Source organism: Accipiter gentilis, chromosome 21, assembly GCF_929443795.1.
Source record: "Accipiter gentilis chromosome 21, bAccGen1.1, whole genome shotgun sequence".
In the NCBI taxonomy this organism is placed as follows: domain Eukaryota; kingdom Metazoa; phylum Chordata; class Aves; order Accipitriformes; family Accipitridae; genus Astur; species Astur gentilis.
Window position 1 is genome coordinate 7,779,547 of NC_064900.1, and position 25,454 is coordinate 7,805,000.

At 42.9% G+C, this 25,454-nt stretch overlaps 1 protein-coding gene and 3 non-coding genes across 5 annotated transcripts; 3 read left to right on the plus strand and 1 right to left on the minus strand.

Annotated features, from left to right (window-relative positions):
- The first annotated feature begins 192 nt into the window (after window positions 1-192).
- Window positions 193-21,646, plus strand: TTF2 (transcription termination factor 2). Of its 2 annotated transcripts, XM_049824960.1 has the most exons (23): window positions 193-230; window positions 318-429; window positions 690-776; window positions 2,154-2,220; window positions 2,675-3,649; window positions 4,534-4,660; window positions 5,438-5,632; window positions 5,865-6,022; window positions 7,058-7,139; window positions 7,449-7,562; window positions 8,522-8,672; window positions 9,951-10,056; window positions 11,146-11,336; window positions 12,221-12,374; window positions 13,159-13,250; window positions 14,029-14,111; window positions 14,575-14,714; window positions 15,503-15,673; window positions 16,269-16,327; window positions 17,440-17,593; window positions 19,211-19,293; window positions 20,348-20,422; window positions 21,226-21,646. In XM_049824960.1, the coding sequence occupies exons 1-23, from the start codon at window positions 203-205 to the stop codon at window positions 21,368-21,370; spliced, it is 3,549 nt and encodes a 1,182-aa protein (XP_049680917.1). In that variant the 5' UTR covers window positions 193-202; the 3' UTR covers window positions 21,371-21,646. The 2 variants fall into 2 exon arrangements, 1 of the variants encoding a protein (XP_049680917.1); XR_007509090.1 differs by lacking the exon at window positions 19,211-19,293 and having other exon boundaries at window positions 21,226-21,398.
- Window positions 21,647-24,220: 2,574 nt separating this feature from the next.
- TRNAL-CAG (transfer RNA leucine (anticodon CAG)) lies at window positions 24,221-24,303 on the plus strand. The gene has a single exon. It is a non-coding gene; the product is annotated as a tRNA-Leu (tRNA).
- Window positions 24,304-24,595: 292 nt separating this feature from the next.
- Window positions 24,596-24,669, plus strand: TRNAI-AAU (transfer RNA isoleucine (anticodon AAU)). The gene has a single exon. It is a non-coding gene; the product is annotated as a tRNA-Ile (tRNA).
- A 663-nt stretch (window positions 24,670-25,332) lies between these two features.
- TRNAT-AGU (transfer RNA threonine (anticodon AGU)) lies at window positions 25,333-25,406 on the minus strand. Its single transcript has one exon. It is a non-coding gene; the product is annotated as a tRNA-Thr (tRNA).
- Between the last annotated feature and the right edge of the window lie 48 nt (window positions 25,407-25,454).

Here is a 25,454-nt window from a genome sequence, read left to right on the forward strand (position 1 = left end):
GCCACCAATAGCAGCGCTCCTTCCTTTTCCCGCCCTTCTCCCGAAAAGCAGAACCTGCGCGGAGCTGGGGGCGGGGGACAGTGAAGTCACAGCGCAGCGGCGATTGGCTCCACCTTGCCCCGTTCTGATTGGACGGTCCGCAGGCGCTGGGTAGGATTGGCTGATTTCAAGAGTGGGCGCGGCGGTTGCGGCCGTTGCGCTGATGGAGGCGGTGCGGTGCGCGGAGCACGGTGAGGGGCGGCGGGGAGGGGGTGTCCCGCCTCTGGCGGGGGGTGCCTGTCCCGGACTGACCCCTTCCCCTCTTCTCCGCTCTACAGGGTCCCTGTGCTTCCTGAAGACCGGCGTCCGCGATGGCCCCAACAAGGGAAAGAGCTTCTACGTGTGCGGAGCGCAGGGCTCAACGGCCTGCGGCTTCGTCCTGCCGGCGCCGTAGGTGCAGGGCGGGGGAGGTTGGGAGGGCGGGAGGCCTCCCCCTGCTGAGCGGCTGGGGGGGAGACAGACAGACAGACAGACACACACACACGACTGTTTTGAGGGAAGTTCAGCGCTATGCCAGCAGCCGTAAACTTTTCTTAGTCACGTAGTCCTCGAGAAGACTCTCCGAGTTTTTTTGTCCCAAGTAATTGGTTTCGCCGTTGCTGTTCCCTGGGCAGCTTGTCTTTACGCTTCCTCTCCTTTCCTCTTTTCAGTATTCCTCCTTCTCACTGCTTGATCCATGAGGGATGCGTGGTGGAGCTGCAAGTCCTGGTTCAGCAGCAGCACAGAGATGAATACCAGTAAGTTCCTCAAAGTAGAAACAAAGGTTTGTTGTACAAGTTTGAACATCTGGAATTGTTTGGTGGCGGCTGACTTGCAATTTCCTTCTAGAATCGAAAAGGCTTATCCAGCCTTGGGGCCTCCACTTAGCATGTTTCAAAATGTTTGCTATTTTTATTGGCAATTATATTCAATGATATAAACCGAAGTGATCAGATAACATTTGTTTCTAACAGAATTGAACAGGGCTCTGTGGTTGGATTCATCCAAGACTTGGGAAGGTTGCATCAAATTCACCAATGCTGATAAAGTTGTTGCAGCAGTCCTGGTTGGCTGCCAGTGATACCAAAAAGCCGGTCAAAGAAACTCTCTAAGACTCGTTTTGGAGTTTTAGAAAGCAGGCATTCTTTATTGCAGTGCTGGATGCACGAGGGATAATTCCACCTAGCATGCATGCCACAGCTTCAGCACAAACAGGTTATATGGAATAACAATTACATATTAATCGGATTAGTATACATTTACATAGAAATTATTGTAACTGATTATCATAGTACTGCCTACATCCGATCATGCACAATGAAGAATTCATCTGAGTTGAAGGGCTGCTTTTACGACCACCGACCCATTTGAGGTTCTGTTGGCTGTCCTTGAATTCTTTGTTCTTGTCATTGTTCTTTGATCTTGAAGCTTAACACAGTTTCAATCACTTGTGGTCAGTTTCAACATTGTTCTCATCTAGTGTACAGGAACATCTAGTCATAAGAGCAAAGAACTGCAAAACTTATGAGTAACTACCTCTGCTAGTTCATTGCTTGGCTATACTTTTGTCTATTGTTTCAATCCTAGTGTTAGTATAAGATTTCTAATAATTATTTACCAAATCTTACTTTTGCAGTCATCTAGCAGCAAACCAGTTTCCACGGCTGATACAACATATTAAGACCATCAAAATATTTAGACATACCATACAGAACGTATGGACATATGCTATCACCAGTTTAAAAAAAAATCACATCCAAAGCTTTTCTGGTCCTGAGGCGGCCTGTGCAGTGTAACTAAAAGAATAGCTTGTTTCCTTACACCCTGAAATCAGGGGATGCTTCTGAGGCTCTGAACATAGACAATATTTTTGCCTGAGCAGTTCCTTTTTTTATTGCTAAAAATTAAAAACCAAACCACTCAAAACCTTAGGAATCTTTACCCAGAGAACAATGCTTTTGTAAAAAGCTTTGTTGCCAATGTTCGTGGCCTTTTGCTTATGCAGAAGTCTGGACATAAAGTCCTGATCAAGAGAACTTGTGTGTGATGGTTTCAGTGCAAAGTACTTTCTATAAAAAGCTTCGAGTTCCTTTACTGGCTCCTGCAGTTCAAATCTTTGTTTTATTCTTTGGTAGGTTGTTTTACCGATGCCTTAATAGTAAGTTGAATGGGAAGAAATGGTGTGGAAGTGTCCCATGGCAGGTATGAATGTTTCATTTGTATTACAGTATCAGCTTATTCTAGCATGACTTTTCATTCTGTATACTGTAATCACCTCTGAGACTACATAGTGGGAGAGTTTGTATTTTCTAGCTGAAAAGCGTATCAGCCTGCTCTCCTCCAGATGAGACTTCTCATACTCCTAAATTGTGTGAAGTAATCGTTGTTCTCCGGTCTTAAAAGTTTCTTGGGTTCGATCTCTGGCTGTCCTCTTTTCTTGAGGATGGTGCTGTTGGGACTTGATCCCCAAAAGACATGGGAATGGCAAAGAAAGCAGATAATTCCTTGTAAAATGTTTATCCTGATGCTGTTAAAATGATAGGAAAGATGATGTTTGCCAAGAATGAAGTCTTGCTTGAGATGATCAGGTTGTGTGTATTGTTAACAGGCTTTAATAATGTGTACGTTAGTATTTACTCACTTTTATACATTGCAGGACCCAAAAGCTACCAAAGCGCCAAAAACCTTAGGATCCCAGCCCAACACAGCACCTCTCTTCAATCCCAGTGGCCAAAGAAATCCATTCAAAGTGATAGACAAGAATCGTGAACCATCATCCTGGAAACAAATTAAGCAAGGAAATGGAGAGGAAAGTAAAGCAAAAGGAGTAAAAGCAGAGAAAGAGAGCGTGCTGCTGTCACATAAAGAGATGAAATCAACCTCAGATTCCTCCATAGAGAAAGAACCTCTAGAAGGGCTGAAAACTAAAAAGAAGCAGTCCATGGGAAATAGGAGTGATCCAGAACTTAAGGAGAGCACAGTGTCTGAATCTAAACTTGGTCTTTTGGACACTTGGAAAGAGAAAAATACCCTTTGGGCCGAAGAGAAATATGGTGGCTGTGATGGGGAATCCAAGAAGTCTTCTGAGTGTGTGGAGAAAGAGCCAGGCGGGAGACCAAGGCTCTTCCCACTAAGTCTTGGAAAGCAAAGTACAAGTACCAAGCCTCCAGAGGAGGAGCAGCTCAGAGAGAAAAGCTTAAAAAGCTGTGGGGATAAAGAAACCAAAGAGAAAGAATACATTGGTCAGAAGAATGGAGAAATGAAAGCGATGTCTAAAGAAGATGCAATTTCCGCAGCAGTACCACAACTGGCACTGCAGCATGCTGCCCTGAAGGGAAGAGCAGAGGCAGTGCTGCCCAAGACACGAATCAGGCCAGGGCTGGGACAGCCTGTTGCTGAAGTCTCTAGCAGTGACAGTGACAAAGAAGGATTTGTTTATTCCTCATTAGGTAAAAGTAAACCTGAGAAATCAGTGGAGGGTTTGCAGTCAAGAGAGGTTCCTTCAGGAAAATCAGGAAAGAGTATGCAGGGTACATCTTTGCCAGGAGCTGCACCATTGCATCATGTGGAAGGAACCCAGGATCCTAAAGCTCTTCACAACCATCTTGTAGTCCAGCTGAAGCAGAAAAAGGTCATTTATTGCACCTATTCCTATTTTTTTTTTGGTTCTGTGTTCAGGGTGACTTCCCTAACTCGTGACAGGCATCAGAATATGGTATCCCCTCACAGCTGAATCTCAAAATATTTGGATGGTTTAGGAAGATGGGGCAAGGGAGGGAATTCAGCCTAAGCACAAGCTAGCTGTTTTAAGCTGCATATGAGACAATTAGCCCTAAGGTAATACAGCCTTCTGTGTTTGGGGGTGCAGTTTTGACCTTCCTGGGGTTGTCTGTCTTTACCCAGAAAGTAATTTGCTTAAGGTAGAACAGTGCACAGCCAGCTTAACCTTTTTAAATAATGTGGCTGTTTCTGGTGGTCTCTCATGGCCTCGTGAAGTAAGAGTGATCTAGCCATGAAAGCTCACACAAAGATGAAATAAACTACCTGTCTGTTTGCTTTTTTAAATAATTACTAATGACTATGTTCCATAATTTTTTTATTATAAGATCACCTGTTTGCTTAGAGCTCAGACCAGAACCTCAAAATAAAGTCAGAACTGTTGTTCCTGCTAGTATAGAAAGAAACGTGCAAGTAGGTTGAACATTAGGTGCTTTGAGAGATGTTAAGATTGTCCAAGTCACTTGACTGCCTGTTCATCCCGTTTCATAAAAAGGGGGAGGTCCTGCGTCCTTCCATCTCCTCTAAAGTACACTAATGGTTAGTTTATTTTCTGCTAAAGGACTATTTAACCACACTGAATTGCACTTAAATGCTTTTGGAGATTGTAGAACAGTATCAAAGTACAAATTACTATGGTATAAGATTAGTGTTTTTTAAACTTCTAATCTGATTGTTCTCTGTTGGCAGAAAGCTTGGTAAGCATGCTTAGGTTTTGGATTATTTTTTGTTTTGCAGAGTACATTGGCTACAGTGAACATTCAGCTGCTGCCAGATAAAGGGGAACGGTTATTAAAGCAAGTGCAGGATTTGGAAGCTGCACTAGGTGCTCTTAACATTTTGACAGCAGATACTACTGAAAGAGGTAGGGCTAAATTTTTTTGCTGCATCTGAAAGTTTCAGTTACCAGATACAAGATAAGCACCTTTCAGTGTGCCATTCCTGTAAAGTGATTTCCTAATTCTATTAACTAGTATTAATCACCTGTGGAAGAGAGGCATTTTGCTGGGTTATCTGTACAATGACCTCGACAGGAGAGTTACTTTGTGATCATAATATCAATTGTGTTGATGAAAAGATCCAGTTTGACAACTCTGGAAACTGAAGATCTCTAGCAAGGAAGCAGTAATTCACAGGCCACCACACAACAAGCAGTCCCAATGTCTTATACCATATCTGGTTTTATGCAAGACAGATCTTTCCAGGATGGAGAGAAAAGCTCAGGAGTTCTTGGCCCATTCGTTCTTGGATGTTTCGATAATTTTTGTGACCAAAACATTGACAACAAAGACGTCTTTAAAAGGAATATATCCTCTGGGAACTGTGTGCAGAACTGACCTTGTGTTTGCTCTTATCTGATCACAGTTGCAAAGTTCACTGCATTGGTATAAACCACACATTGAGGCTTGAGCTGAACTGCATTGCCTGTCACATAAGAGCAGGCTAAGAACATGCATGTTAGTAGTTGCAGTGGCTCAGGTGATATGGTAACCTGCTATCCTGCTGTTAAATCCATATGACCACTTAATAATATTTTGCAAGCAGACTATTGGGCAAAACAAGGGGCCTTCTCTGGGCTGTAATGCAAGGCTCTGAGGTCTGCTGTGCAACCTTTTCAGCCTGTGATTCCTTTCTTATTAAGGGGAGGATAGCACAACAAGCAGCAGCTGCCGTGAGGAATTTTTGCCTAACACCTTTGGCAGGCCAGGTGGCACAAAGTTGGTAACACCAATACCACTCCAGGATCCTACAGCAAGGACCTCTTCAGGCTCACACAGTCACCCCTCTGCTGCTGCTACTTGGGGTTCCAGTGAATATTATGGCCACAGTTTTGGAAGTAAGTACAAAAAGACTTTTTTCGTTAAAGAGAATACTGGTGAAAACTATTTCTGAAATAATCCTGCAACTTGTGGAAATACATGAGTACTAATAGACCTTTTTTGTTACTGTGGGCTGCATACTGCCCCCCAGGCATCTGTAGCCACTGAGATCAATCTCTGAGATGAAAGATCTGCTTGGGAAAGTTAGCTTTGTAAACACATTTAATGCATAATACTGTATCTTTCCAGTGAACTCTGGTGTGCAGAATCTATATGGAGGAAGAATGACAGAAGACCGAATTAGGGCTGTACACAGTGCCACAAGCGAGGCTATTGATCATCTTCACATATCTCTAGAATCCTGTCCAACAGAGCAGACAGCAGCTGAAGATCCCTCTGGATTGAAGGTGAGTTGGCAAGGATGGAGGATGTCGTGCTGATAAATGAAGTGTAACGTCTGGGTAGTACCCTAGAGCATCCTGCCCTTTCACACTTTGAAGTACTTTGCAATTTTCATCCTGCCAGAAGGAGATGCTCTGATTACTTTCTATCTATGAGAGTTGCTTCAGACTGCCAATGCTGATGTTCTACCCTCCTGCTGTGGTGTCGTGAGAATATTTAGTGCTTGAATGAAGCAGTAGTGCCTCAGACAAAGCAACCAACCCACAATCATTTATTTGTACATGACTGGCAACAGAGGCAGGTCTCTAGTGAGGAACAGACTGAGAACACTTACTGTTATTTTCTCCCAGTTAGGTCTCCCAGTGAGCTATAAGAAATAGTCTTTTAAAAAAGAATTGTAGATGATCAAGTTCATGCAACCCAGTGGACTCCAGAGTAGTCTGTTCTGATTTGCCAAAGAGCAGTTCTTTATCTATTAGGTGGTGCAGAACCCATAGTTGAGGTTTTGTGCCAGATATTTGAAGGCACATGCCTCTGCAAGATGGTGCATTGGTGTATATATGTTGTGTCACTTGTCAGATCCTCTTGGGACCTTTTCAGTGCTGGAGAAGGCTATTCGATGTCTTATGATGATAGTATGTAGTCCCTTTTCCTGTCTTTTAAGAGTCTGTAGGGGTCTTAGACTTGGTGAGAAAAGGGGAAGTGTTCTCAGTCCCTCTCCTTGACGGTGATGCCTGTTGTGAGCAAGGTAGGCTAGGGTGGATTTTCCACCTGAACAAGCCTTCTTTAGATGCTCTGTGAGGGCTAGGCTGGTTTGTGCCTAAAGCATTAGCAAGACTGATCTATGATGCTGCTGACCTCCTGTCTGCAGAAGTTGCTTATCTTGGGTATCATTGTCCATGTGGGAAAAGGACAGCTAGGCAAACTCCTTTATAGTTAGATTGTAGTAGGCCAGTTCAACTGGATAATTTGGTAAAGGAAGCAGAAGTGTCTGAACTTTGCAAGGTGCTAACTTCAAATCCTCTCTCTTGCCCTCTCAGGTTCCGCTGCTGCAGCACCAAAAACAGGCGCTCACATGGCTACTCTGGAGGGAGAGTCAGAGGCCGTGTGGAGGAATTCTGGGTAAGCAACAGAACAGGGAAGTGGGTTTTGGGGGCAGATTTATGGCAGCAACAGTTTGGCATATAACTTACTGGGAGGCCAATAACTGGTTATTTGGTAGGCATGTTGAAGGGGCTTCTTTTTCTGTGCCTTTTGACCGATTATAGCTATTAACCCATTACTAAATCATACCCTGAAAGGGTCATATTTGTATTTTTATTTCCCAGGTTCTTCAGGGCAATTTCTGTTGCAGTATTTACCTCAGTGTCAATCTGAGCTAGTGGGGCTCTTTTCAGCATGTCATCACAACTTCTGTGTGTCTTTTTCCAGCGGATGACATGGGCTTGGGGAAGACTCTAACGATGATTGCTCTCATTCTGGCCCAGAAGCAGCTGAAGACAGAGAAAAGAAAGGAGAAGTTAGAAATGTGGCTATCCAAAAACGGTACAGAACTGTTTCCATTGTACAGTACATACATTATGATGCAGTGCCATTTGAAATGCCTAAAGTGTTATAGTGTTATAGCTTGTAAAACAACAGACTCTATCTGTGCTCACTTCTCTTCTGTGAAAAATTATACTGGGCTTAATATATACTGCACTCCCTTGCAAGGCCCGTCTGTTGATCAGTGTCATTTGTTCTTCCATTGGATGTGTAGGATTTCCCAAGTCATTACTTTATATTGCTCTGGGATTTATTTTTTTATTTATTAGTTTCCTGAACCAGTTAAAGCCAGCATATGCTGTTTTGAAAAGATTCATAATTTTTTCAACATATCTAAATATATACATAGTTTTCATAGCATAAGGACTGAAATTAATTGCTATTCACCTCCCTGTGACTTGTTTGTTTGTTTTTTTTTTCTTCTCACCCCCCCCGCCCCTTCCCCAAGATTACTTTTTTCTTGTCTATAGAGGTAAGGGATGTTAGAGTTTTTAAAGAGTATTGTTTCTGTGTCCACAACCTGTTACTGTCTCCATCCTCATGGAAGTGGCATGGTCCTGTCTTGCCAAGTTTACTGACTGTGTGTTTGTTTTTCCTGTGGTTCAAAATGGTAACATTTCAGTCTTCTAGAACAGGAAAGAAGAGTGTATTTGGCAATATATTCTTAGGAGAGGTCGGGGTTAGTTCCTGAATTCTAACCTTTCAGCTTATCCAAAGGAACTGCACAGATATGTAGCATAACTCTGAGTGGACAAGAAGTGACGCATTAGTGTTTAAGTAGAGGTTTTTTTCCACCCAGAACTAAGAGTCCCCAAGAACGCAATGTAGAGATGTCTGCTTCACAAACTATGCTCATAGGAAAAGTGGACCAATCATCTTAATTGTTGTGAATTTCCAAAACTTCTTTGTTGTAGTCTAATGTGAAGACATTGAAACTTGTCTGCAATATTTCCCTGCAGATTCTGCTGTTATCCCTTCCCACAGCACTTTAATCATTTGTCCTGCATCCTTGATCCATCACTGGAAGAAAGAGATTGACAGACATGTGGACTGTGGCAAACTGAGGGTCTATTTGTACCATGGGCCAAACCGAGATAAACATGCAGAGGTGTAAGTGCTAAACCATAAATATGACCAAGAAAAGTAAAATACTACTCAGCAAGAGATTGTGTATATCAGAGTTGAAATTCAGTGGCTGTAGACTAATGGAAGAACCTGAAGTATGGAAATCTGGAGGATCCAGCAGGTCAGGCTGATGTCTGCTGTCAGGGTGTATATAGCAAAACATTTATGGCCTGTACCCATGCTGAGTGGTTCTGGCGCAGACTATTGCTGTTCCTGATAAGACAAAAAAGTTGTATATTCTCTAAAACATCTCTTGCTTGCAGAAACTTGTCATTGGCAGTTTCTTCCATGTTTGTGCTTCGTGGCTGTATTTTTTTTTAATCAGCTGTATGTGTAGATCACTGTTTTCTACACCACTTTAGGCCATGCTGAACAGTATTTCTAGATGCCAGATTTGAAGTAGGGTTCATCTCATGTGGTGTGCATTCTGTACCACTGGCTTTTATGGTCGTCTTGAGCTTGCTGTGTTTACTTCTGGTATCCATAAAATGGGGATGATGTGTCCTTCCTGTTTGACTGCTAAGAAGCTCAGTTCTCTGTTGTCCTGGTTTTGGCTGGGATAGAGTTAATTGTCTTCCTAGTAGGTGGTACAGTGCTATGTTTTGGGTTCAGTGTGAGAATGTTGATAACACTGATGTTTTCAGTTTTTGCCAAGTAATGTTTAGACAAAGTCAAGGATTTTTCAGCTTCTCGTGCCCACCCAGCAAGAAGGCTGGAGGGGCACAAGAAGTTGGGAGGGGACACAGCCAGGACAGCTGACCCAAATTGGCCAAAGGGGATATTCCATACCATGTGACGTCATGTCGAATATATAAACTGGGGGGAGTTGGCCTGAGTGGGGGGGATCGCTGCTTGGGAACTAACTGTGCATCGGTTGGCAAGTGGTGAGCAATTGCATTGTGCGTCACTTGTTTTGTATATTACAATTATTTTTATTATTATTGTCATTTTATTATTATCATCATTATTATTTTCTTCCTTTCTGTTCTATTAAGCTGTTTGTCTCTCAACCCGTGAGTTTTACTTTTTTTTTTTTCCTGATTCTTATGCCCATCCCACTGGGTGGAGGGGGGGGGAGTGATCGAGCAGCTGCGTGGTGCTTAGTTGCTGGATGGGGTTAAACTACGGCATCTGTAAAACTGCATTTCGGCTCTTGTAAAACTAACTGTGTTGTTCTTAAACCTTCAGCATGCTTTTTGTCTGTCTTGCAAAATTAATTCCTCATTTATTCTTGTTCCTGATTGCTACTTTTCCTTTATGCAGGCTCTCTGAATATGATGTTGTTGTCACAACCTACAGCCTTCTCTCCAAGGAGGTTCCCACAAGCAAAGAGGAAGGGGAAGTGCCTGCTCAGGACCATGATGTGAGGGTGAGAAGCCATATTATTGACACAGGATTGCCTTAACATTTTGTTCTGAGGTGTTGCAAGCCATTATTGTTTCAAGTAGCACCTTATGTATGCTACAGTGAGCAGCAGAGCAGCAGGTTGAATGTGTTTTGTTTTGGGTTTTTTTTCTCCCTGTAAGTCACCTGTTGAGTTTGCACAATAAAAATAAAGTGATGAGAGAAGGTGCTGTGAAGTGCAGAAAGACAGTGGGGAAAAATATTCATAGTAAATGTGTTCTAATATAGAATATTCTATGTTATAATATATAGTAATATAAAATATGCTACATTGAATACAGTTGAAATGTCTTTAAATGTAATTTTAAGAGCACAGTGATGAATCTCATACGCTTCCTTTTGATGTGAGACCGTGAAGGAACGCTAGATTCTCCTGTTTGGTGGTGTTTGCTGCCTGAAGGACTAACGTCACTTTAAACTACCAGAAACCTGTCGTGCTCTGGCTCTGGGTCAATCTGAGCTGAGACTGAGGCAGTCTACATGCTGCACTCTTGAAGAAACAGCAGTGTATTTGCTAGGCTATGAAAATAATAGTGATTGCTGAATGCTAGCTGAACTAGGCTACGCAATGTAGAGGAAGTCCCGTGCTGGTGGATATTGTTGTCTTCTACCTCGGGGTACAGATCTAGGTGTAGCTCTTAAAGCAGACAGGCCTTTGAGTTTCCTGAAACTTCAAGGTGGCATCTATAAAACTGTAGAGAGATCAGAATAATGGTATGTGGTCCTTGGTCCCAGCCTAGCAAAATTTTACTAATATGAAATGCCTCTTGGGAAGAAAGAGGCAATAAAATGTTAAAAGCAAGAAAAACAGCAAAAGATTAGAAATTGTTACTAAGAACAGGCAAGTGTTGTATTCTTTGGCTTATAAACTTTCATGGAAGCTTTGAAGAGAGGATTTTTTTGAGAGGGTCTCTTACATGACAGTAAGAGCTCAGATTGCTGCTGACTAACATCAGGAAAAGGCTTCTAGCTGGAAAAATGTTTGCTTGTGGCTCTTTACAGAGCCTAGCAAGGTTATTGCTCTGGGTTATAAATGGTCTGTGTCTTCTTTCAGGGTGGATCATCTCCCTGTTCCCCTCTGCTCAGGGTAGCTTGGGCTCGAGTTATATTGGATGAAGCTCACAATATTAAAAACCCAAAGGTTCAAACCTCTATAGCTGTGTGCAAAGTGAGAGCCAGTGCCAGATGGGCTGTCACCGGCACGCCAATACAGAACAACTTACTGGACATGTACTCTCTCCTGAGGTGAGCTGGCTGCACATGAACACATGGACAGGGCTCCAATTCCATTAATTCTTTGCTGATGAAGTGCTGAAGTTGTTTCTAAGTTTGAGAGGTTTCTAAGATATGTAGGGTAGTGAGACTAATTAATTATATTAACACTTCAGGCACTGGATTGCAAAGGCTGTGGGTGAGGCATTGCACAAGGCTGGCCATGTGTCTACTGTTGCATGTAGCTATTCTGCTTCCATAGAAGATAAAGGGGAAATTGTTTCAGATCTCCTATGTCTCCAAGATGAATATCCACAAAACTAATTTTAATGGACAGAAGTTTTGTGCGATAATCCCTGTTCCTTCCAGGGCAGCCTGGGAGGACCTTATTAAAGAGCGTTGTGCTACAATGGCATTGAAGGAAATGGTGAAAACTTCAGCTTCTCTAAACAAATGATAAACAGGTTAAACTCTGTGCTCCTCATTGCTGAGGGGGGAAAGATTATGAAGGGTGTTGGAGAACCAGAGGGAACTTGCATTTGAAATTAATTTTGGATATTTGAAATTAATTTTCAAGTAAGAGATATGGGATTTTGAAATAACAAATGAATACACTTTTTGGCAAGTGCCTCTGCATCTTGATGTCCTTCATTTGCTGGTGATGCTTGAGACATAGTGAGCTAAGAGGAAGTGATGGATACAGAATCAGAAAGATGCTTTCATGGTATTAGTGATGGTAAGACTTTTGCGCAAACAAGTTATCAACACAATTACCTAGAACTGTTTTAGCACTCCGAGCAGTTACAGCATTTGGAAATGGTTTGCTTTGGATAGCAAGGAATTTGGTTCTGGTCACTTGAGAGTAACTGAAGAACTCTTGTTCCCTTGGTATGAAGTCTTCTTCCTTCCTGTCATAGGTTTCTACGTTGCTCTCCTTTTGATGAATACAAAGTGTGGAAGTACCAAGTAGATAACAACACAAAGAAGGGAGGAGAGAGGCTAAGGCTTTTAACCAGGAGCCTCTTATTACGGAGAACTAAGGACCAGCTGGATTCAGCTGGCAAGCCCTTGGTAAGAACTTCACCCTCCACAATTGGACAATCATTCTGTTGTTTTCCTTGCAGCAGCCAGTTAGTTATTTGCATGCATAAATTTGTTAATGTGTGAGCTTTCCTGTCTACTGCGGTCTCTTGAGCAAGAGGAGCAAATGCCTGTGGGATGCTTTGATTGCTTATCCAGAAAGCAGAAATATACAGAATGAATAAACCTTTTAGTTATAAATCACACACAGACAATAATACATCAAGTAATTGCAAGTAGGTGTCCAGTTGGTGGAAAGTTAGTCTAGGTCTCTGAGCTAGCCTAGATCTCTGAGAATCAAAGCTGCAGCATGCCAAGTGGATCTGGTGCGTGCTGGAGCATTGGCTTTCTGCACTATTCTTTACAAGTAGTCTGTTAAACTGAGTATTAGGTCATTGGTGTGTCCGTAAGCCTTTAAAAGGTGTAGTTTTGGGGTACTGCCTGATTCTGAATGGGGAACTGAGAAGCTACTTTTACAATGCAATAAATGAATCCCTCCATGGTAGTTATGCAGTAGTCTGTACTTAGTTGCTCATGCCTTTTGTTATTGGATGATTTGGAATAAAGATTTTTATCTTGAGTGTTAACCAGGCTACTTGGAGTTCTGCGAGTATCTATGTTGTGTCGTAGTTACATTAATACAAATAACTTTAATGAAGAAACAGCTATCTTCTGAGACTTAGAATATGGTGTTAAATCTTCAAATGCTGGTGTCTGTGATGCTGTATAAGATTTTTGCACTATATATGTCTGATCCTGTGTATTTTTACTTCAGGTATCTCTGCCCCAACGTAGCACACAGTTGCATCAGTTAAAACTTTCAGCGGAGGAGCAGTCTGTGTACAATGTGCTGTTTGCAAGATCCAGGTATGAATGTGGGTAGAGATAGGGTATTTTGTGGTTTTGTTTCTTATTGGTATGAAAAATCAGAAAGAGAAACCCACTTTAGATAAGACAAGCTTTTGGACAAATTCCTGTTAATTTTTTTTCCCCTGTCTGCCTATCTGTCAGGCATGTTTGAAAATACATTGCTTGTTCTGGTAATAGTTGAAACGGAATAATTTCTTTTCTCCCATATGTTCATGCCTTGCATGAGCTTTATATTCTAGCCTTACACTTAATCCCATGGATTTCAGGACTTCAAAGACTTGGAATTGCAACAGGAGTTCTTAAATGATGATGTACCAGCACTGGTAAAGGAGAGAATTTATCTTCTTTAGCCTGTGATATTTCTACAATAGGAAATTATGCTGGCCTCTCCAGATGGCTGTAATGCAAGCCAGTGTCAGTTTATGTTCTCCTAGCATCTCTTTCAACAGTGTTGCTGTAAAGAGTCTGCCTTCCTTTTAAATATACATTTAAAGATGTCCTTTTATTATGAACAAAGCTATCCATTGGGCCCTGGCTCCTATTATACTCAAGGTATTCCAATAAGCAGATTTGCTTCCTCTTGTGTTTTCCAAAATGGATCTTGGTTTTGATCATATTCAAGTTAAACAGAAGTGGGTGGTTTTTTGATTGTTTTGTGACTAAATGATTAATGAAACCTTCCTTATCTTAATGCATCAGTAGCTTGCCTGTTAAGCTCAGGTCCCCCTTGCCTTTTTTCCTGCTGTAAATCCCACAATCTGTCTTGTTTTTCCAGGTCAACACTACAATCCTACCTAAAGAGACAAGAGCAGAAAAATGAAGGCAGAGAGTATGCTGGTGGTAACCCATTTGAGAAAGGTTTAAGCACTCCCTCCCCTGAAAACACTTGCAGAAATGACTCTAAGTGCATATTTAAGCAGGGGGAACAGACCTGGTCACATGGGGTCAGGACTTAGAAATTCTTTGAAAAATGCTCCCCTGATGTTACAAAGAATCCTACCATAGTGTTCCAAAAGTCTTTTCTCACTGTTGTTGCTCTGGGCAAAACTTAACCTCCCTGGATCTAGAATTCCCTTCTGAAACAAAGGCCTAATTGTTCAGAGAAGAGATGTCAGTATTAGTATAAGGTATGTGGTACTCTGATTTGTGGTGTGTTTTTTTTTTTGTTTGTTTGTTTTGGGGTTTGATGGGTTCCTGTTGTAAATCAGGTACTTGCTTGCCTGTTGGTTCTTTTATTGATGAAACTCTTGCTGGAGGTGGCTGGGCAGTACTTGGAAATGCCTCCAAGAGCTCTTGATGTTTTGTCTTCCTTCCTTGGCAGTTGCACAAGAGTTTGGGATCAGTCAAAAGGAATTTCTAGCAGGCCCCCAAAGTGCCTCCCAGGTCTCAAGTACTGTCCACGTCTTGTCTATGCTGTTGAGGCTCCGTCAGTGCTGCTGCCATCTCTCCTTACTGAAAGTGGTAATTGCATTGTATTGTAGTGGTGTGGTGGTTTTGTGGGGATTTTAAGTGTTTGTGTAAGTTAACAGACTTTGTAACACCCTCACGTCTCTTAGCTAGGGATGTATGAACTGAGCCATTTCTAGGACTGTGTGTTTTACAGCCCAAGAGGTTTTAGATGGGCATACTTCCTACTGAAGAATTTCCCAGCATGACCTATGTGGGCAGCTGTGTTTCTAGAAATACCCTTATTCAGGAAAAAAAAAAAAAAAAAGAAACAGAGTTTTAATGGCAAAGAAGAAGTCTTGATCCTAACCTAGTATTGCAAATTGCACAAGTCCACAAGTGTAGCCTGTTTTAAAGGCTTGTGCTTCCGAGAGCTCTCTAAGTGCTTTGACTGAAGTTGCCTTGCATGAAGTAGACTAATCTTTCAGAAGCCCTTTGCTCTGTCTTATAAAGCAGCTGTAGAATAAGTCCAGATACTAAGGGAACAGGCAGGGATTTATCTTCTAACATCCTTAATCCTGCAACTGTTAAATGCTATGGGAGCAACAATCTGAGGAGACTGGATGACATAAAATGGCTGAGCTCACATGCTTTCCCTACGCTGCCCCTTTTTGGGGCAGAATAAGGGCCCAAAGGGACTGTTCATCTGACCCAGTAGTGTTTCTTAATCATTCTGTCTTCATATTGCATAGTTTCCTTCAAACCCACTGTCCTCAGCAGACATTGTGCAGACTGTGGAGCAGTACTGAATTTGATCTCAGGCTTGACTGTGATCCCTTATTATATTGCTTGCTTTCCCACAGGCTCTGGACCAAGTGAACTTGAACAGTGAAGGTCTTTCCCTCTCCATTGAGGAACAACTTAGTGCTTTGACCCTGTCTGAGCTCCAGACTCCTGATTCCAAGTCAACAGTCTACCTCAATGGCACAGCTTTTAAAACAGATATCTTTGAAATCACCAGGGAGAGCACCAAGGTATTTTGGTTGTGGCTTTCTTACCTTCCTTGAGAAGCTTGGAATTCAGCACTTTGCCTTTTAAATTGTTAATGAATTGTCACACCTCGGTAATTGCAGATCAGGCTAAGTTGGCAATTTAGATGAAATTAGGTGAGTAGATTGATAGTCTGCTGAATGCCTTCTGGGAAGGCTCCAACTTCTCAGGTATTGATGGCTACTTCTAATAAAGCTGTGAGAATCTGACTATGCTGGTAAGCTGTCAGTGAAAATCTTGAGCAGAGGATTCACAGAAGTTTAGAAAAGCAGATGTGAGAGCATGGTGCTTGTGAAGAGCTAGAAAAAATGAGATGGCAGCAAGAGGAGAGGTGTCAATAACTTGGCTTCTCACAGAAAGGTTGGAATCTATAAAACATGCTTGTATGATTTGATTTCTTAACCCTGTTTTCCATGGTGGGAGTGTTCTTACTAATGACTATTAAAATATCTTGAAAGTCTGAGTATGGAAGCAATTCCATTTGAAGAGTTATTTTGATCACTTTCTATTTTAATGAAGAATAGCCAAACATGAGCTGAGTTATGACAGTAAGCAGACTAACTTTTTTTTTCCCTGCAGATAGCTCACCTCTTGGCTGAACTGAAAACTATTCAGAGTCACTCGGAGTCTCAGAAAAGGTTACTAAGCATGTCCTTTTCTTTAGTCATAGTGATTGAGAGAAGTATGTTTCTTGACAGCAGCAGAAATAGTTTAAAATAATTGAATACAAACCTCCTGGTATGGTAAAATGGTAGCAGTACTGCAGCAGTTGAAAGCGGATTTTGAGGAAAAAAAATAATTCAAAGATAAAAGAGCATAGCTTAAGATGTATATAAGTGTAAACCTAAGGAAATGTGTGAAGAATCTCAGGCCTTGAGGCCCAGGAGGACTCTTCTTTTCTCCAAAAAAAACAGAATTGGGAATAATTTGGTTGTGTTGAGAAATATTTGCCCTGAGCTCTGCAACCGACCCCACCACCCAAAAAAAGTGGGGGAATAAAGTAGCAGTTAAAAATGAACCTGTTTGAGATAAAGGAATACATTGATCAGAGGACTTAAGTGTTGCTGAAGTCCTGCAGCTCTGACTGCAAGTTCTGTCTGTCTTTGCACCAGACTGCGCTTTTACAGGGTTTTCCGCTTGTTTTTGTTAAACAATGTAGAATGCACTTAGAGGTGTGTGGCTGCAAAGTAGTTACACCTGTGTTGTTATGTTGGGGGTGGGTTGGAAGGGTAAGTCCTGTTCTTGGGCAACTCCAGAGTTGCGCCATATGTAGAAAGCTTTTTCCCAAAGTCTTTTCCAAAAAGCATTCCCACCATAAGAATGGGAACACCAACATTACTTTTGTTCCCTAGCAAAAAGCTACCAAACAAATTATTACCTTCCAAACTGTTGAACCCAAAAAGTGTGGGGAGTGAGAGGCCCAGGGGAATCCAAGTTTGGTGTTGCTGTTGATTCAATTTGCAGAAAAAGCTCAGAATTGTGGTTGGTAGGTGTCAATGTAAAATCCCAAAATAGAGGTGAAAGTTATAGACTTAATTTGTCTGAAGTTTATTGGGTGTTAGCCTTCCACAGCACGTTCTACCACTACACCTACAGGTGAATCTGTTTCTGAATTGGGAGGGGGCTTGGCTCCAGTTTGCAGTGGGGAAGAGTGCCTGAATCATTGTCTCCTCTTGGGTGAGACGCTGCAATAACCAAACTGTTACAGTACACACAGAACTTGTTCTAACTCCCTTTTCTCTCTCTCCAGTGTTGTTGTTTCTCAGTGGACGAGTATGTTGAAAGTTGTGGCTCTGCACCTCCAGCGATTAGGGCTGAAGTATGTGACAGTGGATGGCTCCGTCAATCCTAAGCAGAGAATGGATGTGGTAGAAGAGTTCAATAACAATCCCAAAGGGCCTCAGGTATGCAATGAGGTTAGGGAAACAGTTACTAGTGCTGCTATGAGCAGCCGTGATAGCTGACTTCATGTTTCCATTTACTGGCACCACGTTCATTTGGACCTCTAGGTGCCAAGATCAGCAGGGAAAGAGGTAGCTGTAAAAACAAATGTACATCTTATAATGGGCAGTAGCAGCTGCTGAAAAGCTCCTTTTGATGTTAGCCTTCTGCACTGAGATCATTGGACTCCAAAGCTAGTTCAAAGGTAGTCCAAATCATCAGTGTGTTCAACGATGGTTTTGCCACAGAGAGTAGTGTGGAAGATGTGGGGCCAGTTAGCTCTACTCAGAGCAGGATGGTTGTTTCCAGCCCATGCTTCTGCACTGAAAGATGTTTCTTTTGGTAGATCACTTGCTTGCCAAGGAGCCTGTAAGAATTTATTGCCACTTTCCAAAGCATCAGATACTTTTTACCACACTAATCTTTTTGAGAGGAGCGGATCACAGTTGAATCTGTGAATGAGGCTAAAATTAACAAGAGCATACCTCACCCCTGTATGAAGATAGAAAGACTAGGATTGGGCTGAGAGAAGTCATAGTTTTGCACACATCCAAAATAAGGTGACCTCATGTGACTTTCACTCTTGAGTTGTTGGTGTTTGGGGGCAGGAGGGGTGTGTGTGTTTAAATACTGATGAACTACAGTGTGTTGTCTCTTCTTGAAAATAGCTTCTAGTCTGAAATTTTGGCCAAGGGAAGGAAGCTTGCTAGGTAACTAAAGATGTGTGAATCCAAATGAATTATTCATAATGATTACACTTCAATCTGGATGCTGACATTCCTGTGATTGAGGCAGGTCAGGCTGTCTCCTCTGAGGATGGATCTGTGACTACGAGGGGAGAATGTGGTGTGTTAGCTTGTTTTCTTTGCTGGATTTCTTGAACAAGCTGCTGTCCACAAAACAGATATTTCTCCTTCTAGCTTTGAACTTAAAGAAAGGAAGATTTCTGCCAGCTATATGAATAGCTGACTCCTTAAACAAGATCAGGGCTTTACAGTACCATACCATGAAATTGAGTAATAAATATATGTAGCAAGTGTCTCTGCCCTTAATTGAGTTCTTTTCCTGCTGTACAAGAAATCTTCTCTAAACTGACCATCTGCTATATCCCTGTTCCTCCCCAGCTACTCGCCTTTTTCTAGATACGAGGTTATGTGGAAACAAAGTGAAAAGAGTAGCAGGCCATTTCAGTCCGGTTGCCTGTGTTTAAGTAATCATTATTGTTAATTCAGAGTTGGTGCTTATTGGTCCCATTGTTGGCAACAGGCTGTCATCAGAAAGGCTGGTCATTTGAGTGGGACACAGAGAGTGTCTGAACTTTTCAGTCCTTTCTCTAGTCTGTAAAAATGTATCATGGTAATATACATGGAATAGTAGGCTGGCCTCTCTGAGCCATAATTTCCATGTCCATGCTTCTGTGCTTCATCAAGTAACATCTGGCAAGCTCCCAAATACATAATAAATACACGCATCTAATATAAATAGGATAAACAGATCCTTTGGTTCAAATTAATATGTGGAGTATATGAAGCATTAATTTTCTGGAAACAGGCTTCTTAACTCTCTTTTGGCCTTTGAAGGTAATGTTGGTCTCGTTGCTGGCTGGCGGTGTTGGCCTGAACTTGACTGGAGGAAACCACCTCTTTCTCCTCGACATGCACTGGTAAAAAGAAATAAAAGTTCTATCTCAGAGGATATATGTAGGGCATGTTCCTTGCTTTCTCACCATGTGTATTGTGACATCTGATACAACTGGGTTAGGAGGAAAGTGTTTAGCTGAGTAAGGGCTAGTGGTCAGTTGTGGAAAAGTGTTTTTACTCCAGCCTTCTTCCAAGACACTCTGATTTGTCAATCCAGTGCTCACTGCCATGAAATACAGTTCTGTAGGGGTAAAAAAATAGAGGAGGATAACAGCAATCCAAAGAAGCATGTGTGCAGTCTGTATCACAAAAGGATACTGGGGACTTGGTAGTCCCTAGTTTAATTTCTTACAGTAATGAAAATGGTATAGTAATGGCTACAGGAAATTTGTCCTGAAACAAATTGATTGTGTGGGGCATAGTCAGTAATCAGGTATAGCTAGTGTACCTCGTGGTCTTACAGGTCTATGAAAATAGTGCATATGAGCTCCTAATATTTATGTTGTCCCTCAGCAAAGTCAGAATCACAGTTTTTAACTAAATTGTTGCTCATGGGAACTTACAGTACAGAGCAAATTAATGTGCTTCAGTACAAAACCAGCTGCTGAATAGCAGCATTAAGGAGATGTTTCTACAATATGGAAATTATGCCAACAAGTATTCCGTGTAACTGTGTGTCAGAGCCATGTCTTATGTAAATATTCTTGAGTGAAGGCCTCTTTCAATGGAGTTTGCCTTCCTGCTTCATACTCCTCTTTCCTCACCAGTTCCTCAGCTTTCTCTGAGTACTAACTATTGGCCAGAAATATGGGGCTACATGCAACAGTGGTCTAATTCATACAGCTGACTTTGTGTGGAGTTGTAGCATACTTCTACCAAGGGCAAAGGGAAATACAGTCAGGGTGAATATTGGCAATCAAGCTAGTAAACCTAACGTAACCTCGGAGGAGTTTTAGTTCTACAGAGGAAGAAAACAGGATGCTCTGGAGGCAGGCAAATGAGGCAAGCTCAGAAGTTTCGGTATTTCAGTTATTCCTGAACATAAGCCCTTAAGCTATATGTTTTTTCACATTGCAGGAATCCTGCTCTTGAGGACCAGGCCTGTGACCGCATTTACCGAGTGGGGCAGCAGAAGGATGTTGTGATACACAGGTCAGGATTTTGCTTAGCAGTAAATGAGGCTGTTGCTGCTCATGTACTGTCTGGCTTTAGTTGGTGAGACAAGGCCTCGGTTTGAGGCTTGTTTCTTTACCTGAAGCTAGGCACAAGGTCTGACAGTGGGATTGGGGTTTGGGCACTGAGATAGAGACCACATGAAAATGTTTCTATGTGGCATTTGCCTGCATGTTGTTGTCCTGATAGCTAGCAGTGGTTTGTTGTTTTTCAACCTGTGATTTAGTGGGAATGTTCTGTTCATTCCCAAGAACAATTCAGGCACCAAACCATTTCTCTTCTCTTAATGAGTGGAGATTTTTCACCACACTCCCTAAACCTGGACCTTTCTAATATCACTAACGTATAGAGCACTTCTATTAAGTGGCAAAGTTGGCTTTTAGAAAAAGCATCTGTAATTGTAAGTACTAAAAGGCTAGCTTAGTTATTGTAAATGCTTGACAAATTCAAAGAAACTGGAATCTAAAATACTATTTTGTGTACGATGCTTTTAGTGGAATGGGTGCCATCAGGTATCAAACAATCATTACAGGATTTAGTCACAGAATTACTACTAGTGCTTCAGATGACCAAAGCTGAGGCCTTAAGTACATCAGACTTTTATTTGAAATGTTTTAATATCTGGATATGAGAACAGCTCTTTTCTGTGCACAGGTGTATTTTGTCAGTCACCTAATAGGCTGCTAATTTTTGAGACAAGTCTTTGGAAATTTACTGGGGAGGTGCTTATATAATGCTGATGCTTTTTCCTAGCAGTTGAGATGATGTGGCTTTGGTTTTAGGTTTGTCTGTGAAGGAACGGTAGAAGAAAAGATCCTACAACTCCAGAAGAATAAGAAAGTTCTTGCCCAGCAGGTGCTGTCAGGCAAAGGGGAGGCCTTCACTAAGCTCACTCTGGCTGACCTCAAAATTCTCTTTGGCATCTAATTATCCTTTACAATAAACAATGGAAAGTGATTTTATACATACAGGTAACTGTGCAGACTTCAACAAAGGACTGCTGTTTTAAGGTGGTCATTTATTTTGAACAAATACCTACATTTTTTTGAGTGTTTCAGGAAGAGAATTTATCAACTTCAGCAATTTTTTTTAATACTGAAACTAGACCATGTATCCAAAGGTTAATAAAATTAAGCTATTTTAAATTAAGCTATTGGTTTAAAATACTTTTGAGTAACTATTAAAAACAAACATTTGCTTGTTTCTTGGTTTTCTGCATATGCTTTTTAGTTAGGAAACTTTCCTCTTCAGGACAGGAGAAGCACAAGCCTAAGTGAAGTAAGAACAAGAGAGACAAGCGTGAGGTAGGAAAGTTCAGAGATTGAGTGGGCATGAAAGAAACAACAAAAAAACTTGAGCAGGGTGCTATAAGAAGACTATAGAAACCTTATAATGTGTGAGTAACAAAATGAAGGAAGGACTTAGAGGAATACTTCATTTTCTCTTTTGTTCATTAGGAGGACTTTTTATATCTAAGTGAAGAAGCATATCTCTACTCTGCTCAAAATATTTATTCAAGCAGGGAAGTAGATTTCTGTTATGTTCCTATGAAACAGAACACAAATGCCTGATCGGGGTTTTCTTTTCTTCTGAGTATTAAGTAGTGTAAGGTTTCCTTGGTGCAAACCTTTTAATGTATAGACTATTTTTCCTTAGAAGATGCTCCCATTTTTTAATAGTAGATGCTTTGCAAGTCCTTGGTTAATGGTTTGTATTCTCTCTCTTATCAGAGATGGTATATGCAGGTAAATGAAGTTTCTAGACAATTTTTTTTTTAATTGGTAGTGCGTCTTCCCTGCTTCCATCTCCCTCTGCTGTGTCCCTGGCCATATCCGCTGCATATTCTGGTTTTCTATTGATAGTACACTATTTCTCTGGGATTTGGCACAGTTCCTGTAAGTTCCATACCAAATGAGGGCCTTTGAAGAGCTTATTTCTAATGCGAAGTGGTAGAGCATGACAAGTTAGAGTGCTGATAAGAAATTAGATGTTGGTTCCTGTATGGTCATTCCCCATGGAATAAGATAATAGCATTTGGTAGCCTTTTGAGTAAAGGAGAGATCTATTTGCAGATCAGTGGTTCCTGTTATAACAACAGTGTCCTGGTGGAATATGATACAGCTGTGTTAGTAATTTCTTTTACCTGCCTTGATGTGATGTCCAAGTGAAGCTGTGGGATTATTCCAATTTATTTGCGCAGATACAGGGGCTAGGGGGCACAAAACCCCAGTAATTTGTAGTTTTTGTGTCCTTATGTCCATAAATTCAGCCATGGTGGAAGTGTCTTGAGCAGCTTTCGGAACGAAGGAAGGCTGTGCAGCTTGGGCAATTTAACCATAATCTCAATTTAGGGAACATAGCACACTGCTCATCTGCGTTGCTATGCTGGTTTTCTGGAAAACATATTCAAAGACATGAACTTTCCAAAATAACTTTATTTTTGTTTGGATGTTTACATTAGCAGAACTTGGATTATAGTTTCTTCTTTAGAGTTCATGTGCACTCTGGCCTGAGCTCCTCTCCCTTTCCTTGGAGCTACTGTTAGCCTAGCAGGTTTCTTTCTTTAAGGAATATTAGTAAATACAGTTTAAATCAACCTCTTGTACACATTATCCCTTCATTCTGTGTGTCTTCTTTTGGCTGAATGTAACTGTAGTCTCAATGCAGTATAACTGCAACATCTGTGTATCAGATACTGCCATGGGGATGAATTGCTTTTTCTATTTGTATGAAATTCTCAGCGGGAAAGGGCTTCAGCCTTTCTTAAGAAATCCACATAACCGATGGGATATGAAGTAACATTCTGCTTAGTTCAGAGAAATTCAGAAGCTGAAGGTCTAGCATGTAACTCTGGATACCATCTTCTGAAATGGCAAATGAATGCAGCTAAGAGAAGTGAATGAAGGCTATGTGGCTTTGGTATTAAGGTCAAATTTTTAAAGGAATGTTGTTGGGGGGTGCAGGGGGAAGTGGTTTGACTTTAGTTTGTACTATTATCTTCAGAACTGAGAAAAAAAATGTATCTCGGAGTACTGCTAAATAATGTTAGCCTGTGTGTAACCAGGTATTTGCACCTCACTCCAACACAAAAATATTAGGGGCTTGTTGCTTTACAGAAAAGAGACTTCACTGTAACACTTAATACAAAGAAGCTGAGGGGTTCTTTTTCCACTCTTTTGTCAGAAAGCAGTCTCCCTTTGCCTCCGACTGTCCTGAAATCATCTTCTACAGGCTCATTGGAAGTAAAGCAGAACCAACCTCACTGCCACCTGCTCAGAATTAACGGATGTGCCACAGAGTAGGGAGTTAGCAAGGCTGCGCTGCCTGGCGTCTCCAGTAAGTGCTCAGGAGTAAGTTGTGGTGTCCTGGAGAGGGCCGAGAGTAGCGTTCACCTGCAGAACTGCTTGAACAAGTGCAGCCACTGATGCTGTTCCAGACCAGCCTCTGATGGGTGCTATGTGATGTTCAAGGATGGTGTTTCCAGGGGGCTATTTATATACTGAAGGATCTGGCCGCTGAGCAAGTGCTGGAGGCCGTAACAGAAAGCCTTTTGCCTACCTGCAGCTCTAACCCGTGCTCTACAGCAGTAGCTTCCTCTGCTGTCGGCCGCCTTTGCCGCTGCCCCCACGGAAGGTGCTTCCTCTCCCGTTCAGGTGTCAGAAAAGGCGTGTGTGCTCCGCGGCCGCCGGTGAAGCCGCCGGGAAGCGCCGGGTGGGATGCGGCGGCACGGGCTCGGCGGCAGAGCCGAACCGAGCCGGCGGAGAGGTGCGTCCAGCGGTCAGGATGGCCGAGCGGTCTAAGGCGCTGCGTTCAGGTCGCAGTCTCCCCTGGAGGCGTGGGTTCGAATCCCACTCCTGACAACTCGTTTTTTGTCTGCGCTCCCCGGGGCGTTGTTTTGAGGCCTCGGTAGCGGCCGGGCCGTGGGGGGGGGGGCGTGCCGAACGCGGGTGGGCGCCATTTCTGCACCGCAGCGAGTGGGCTAGCGGAGGAGGAAGTCGCGCTCGGGACACGCGTGGCGTCCACGCGTTTGTGTGTCTGTTCGGCGCGGGCGCTGCGGGACGGGGCCGCTTCCGCGGGGGCCGGGCGCGTCGGGGCCACCACCGGCCGGGCAGGGGCCGCGATCAGGGGCACTGGGGAAAGAGTAAACAGCGTGGCCGGTTAGCTCAGTTGGTTAGAGCGTGGTGCTAATAACGCCAAGGTCGCGGGTTCGATCCCCGTACGGGCCAGTTGCCTTTTCTTGGGGCTCTTTTGGGGGCTACTTGTGTTTCTCCCCCCTGCCCCGTTGCTGATTAGCAGAAGTCATGGTGCCGCTTCCTACAACACCAAAATGTCTGAAACACGAAAGGGAACATAACTCAGAGGAGGTAAACCTCTCCTTTTTGAGTAGCAGGGTAAAAAGCCACTGCTATTTGTAGTTTTGTTTCGATAAGCTGGCGACTCTTCTTGGGGCTGGAGAGTGTCCAGTGTGAGCAAGTGATGGGACTGAGGGGGTAAAGGAGAGGTGCTGCCACGAGTTTTTACCCTTCGGGGATGGTCCTCGGGTGAAGGGGACGACCTGTTTTCTTGTCTGAAATCAGGTGGGTTAAGAGCCCTTCTGTGCTAGAAAAAGGTCCCGGGGGGCAGCAGCTGGGGTCCCCTCAGCCTCTGTGGGAGGAACAAGGAAAATGGCGGACACGAGCAGCTCCTCACCCTGTTTACCTTGGTACACAAACAGCCCTTGGGCCCCCCGGGCGGTGCTGGGCTACTGCGGGACACCGGGCACGGGAAGAGCTGGCCGGAGGCGGGACAGAGCCCGGCCAGAGACCTGCGGCTGCCGCGTTATGTCGGCCGGGGTCGGGCTGCTGCGGACTCCCTAAAAAAGGACTGGGCGAGGAGACCGGAGAGGGCCCAGGCACCGCTGGGATTCGAACCCAGGATCTCCTGTTTACTAGACAGGCGCTTTAACCAGCTAAGCCACGGCGCCGGGCGGGCCACGGCCAGCCCCCCCTCGCGCTGCCCAAAAGGGCGGGGG

What these genes read in the sequence shown, in the direction of transcription:
- TTF2 (XM_049824960.1), top strand. Translation starts at nt 203, where the DNA reads ATGGAGGCGGTGCGGTGCGCGGAGCACG. An exon ending in GTGGAAGTGTCCCATGGCAG is followed by an intron (nt 2,221 to 2,674) that starts GTATGAATGTTT and finishes TATACATTGCAG; the next exon opens with GACCCAAAAGCTACCAAAGC. An exon ending in AATGTGGCTATCCAAAAACG is followed by an intron (nt 7,563 to 8,521) that starts GTACAGAACTGT and finishes ATTTCCCTGCAG; the next exon opens with ATTCTGCTGTTATCCCTTCC.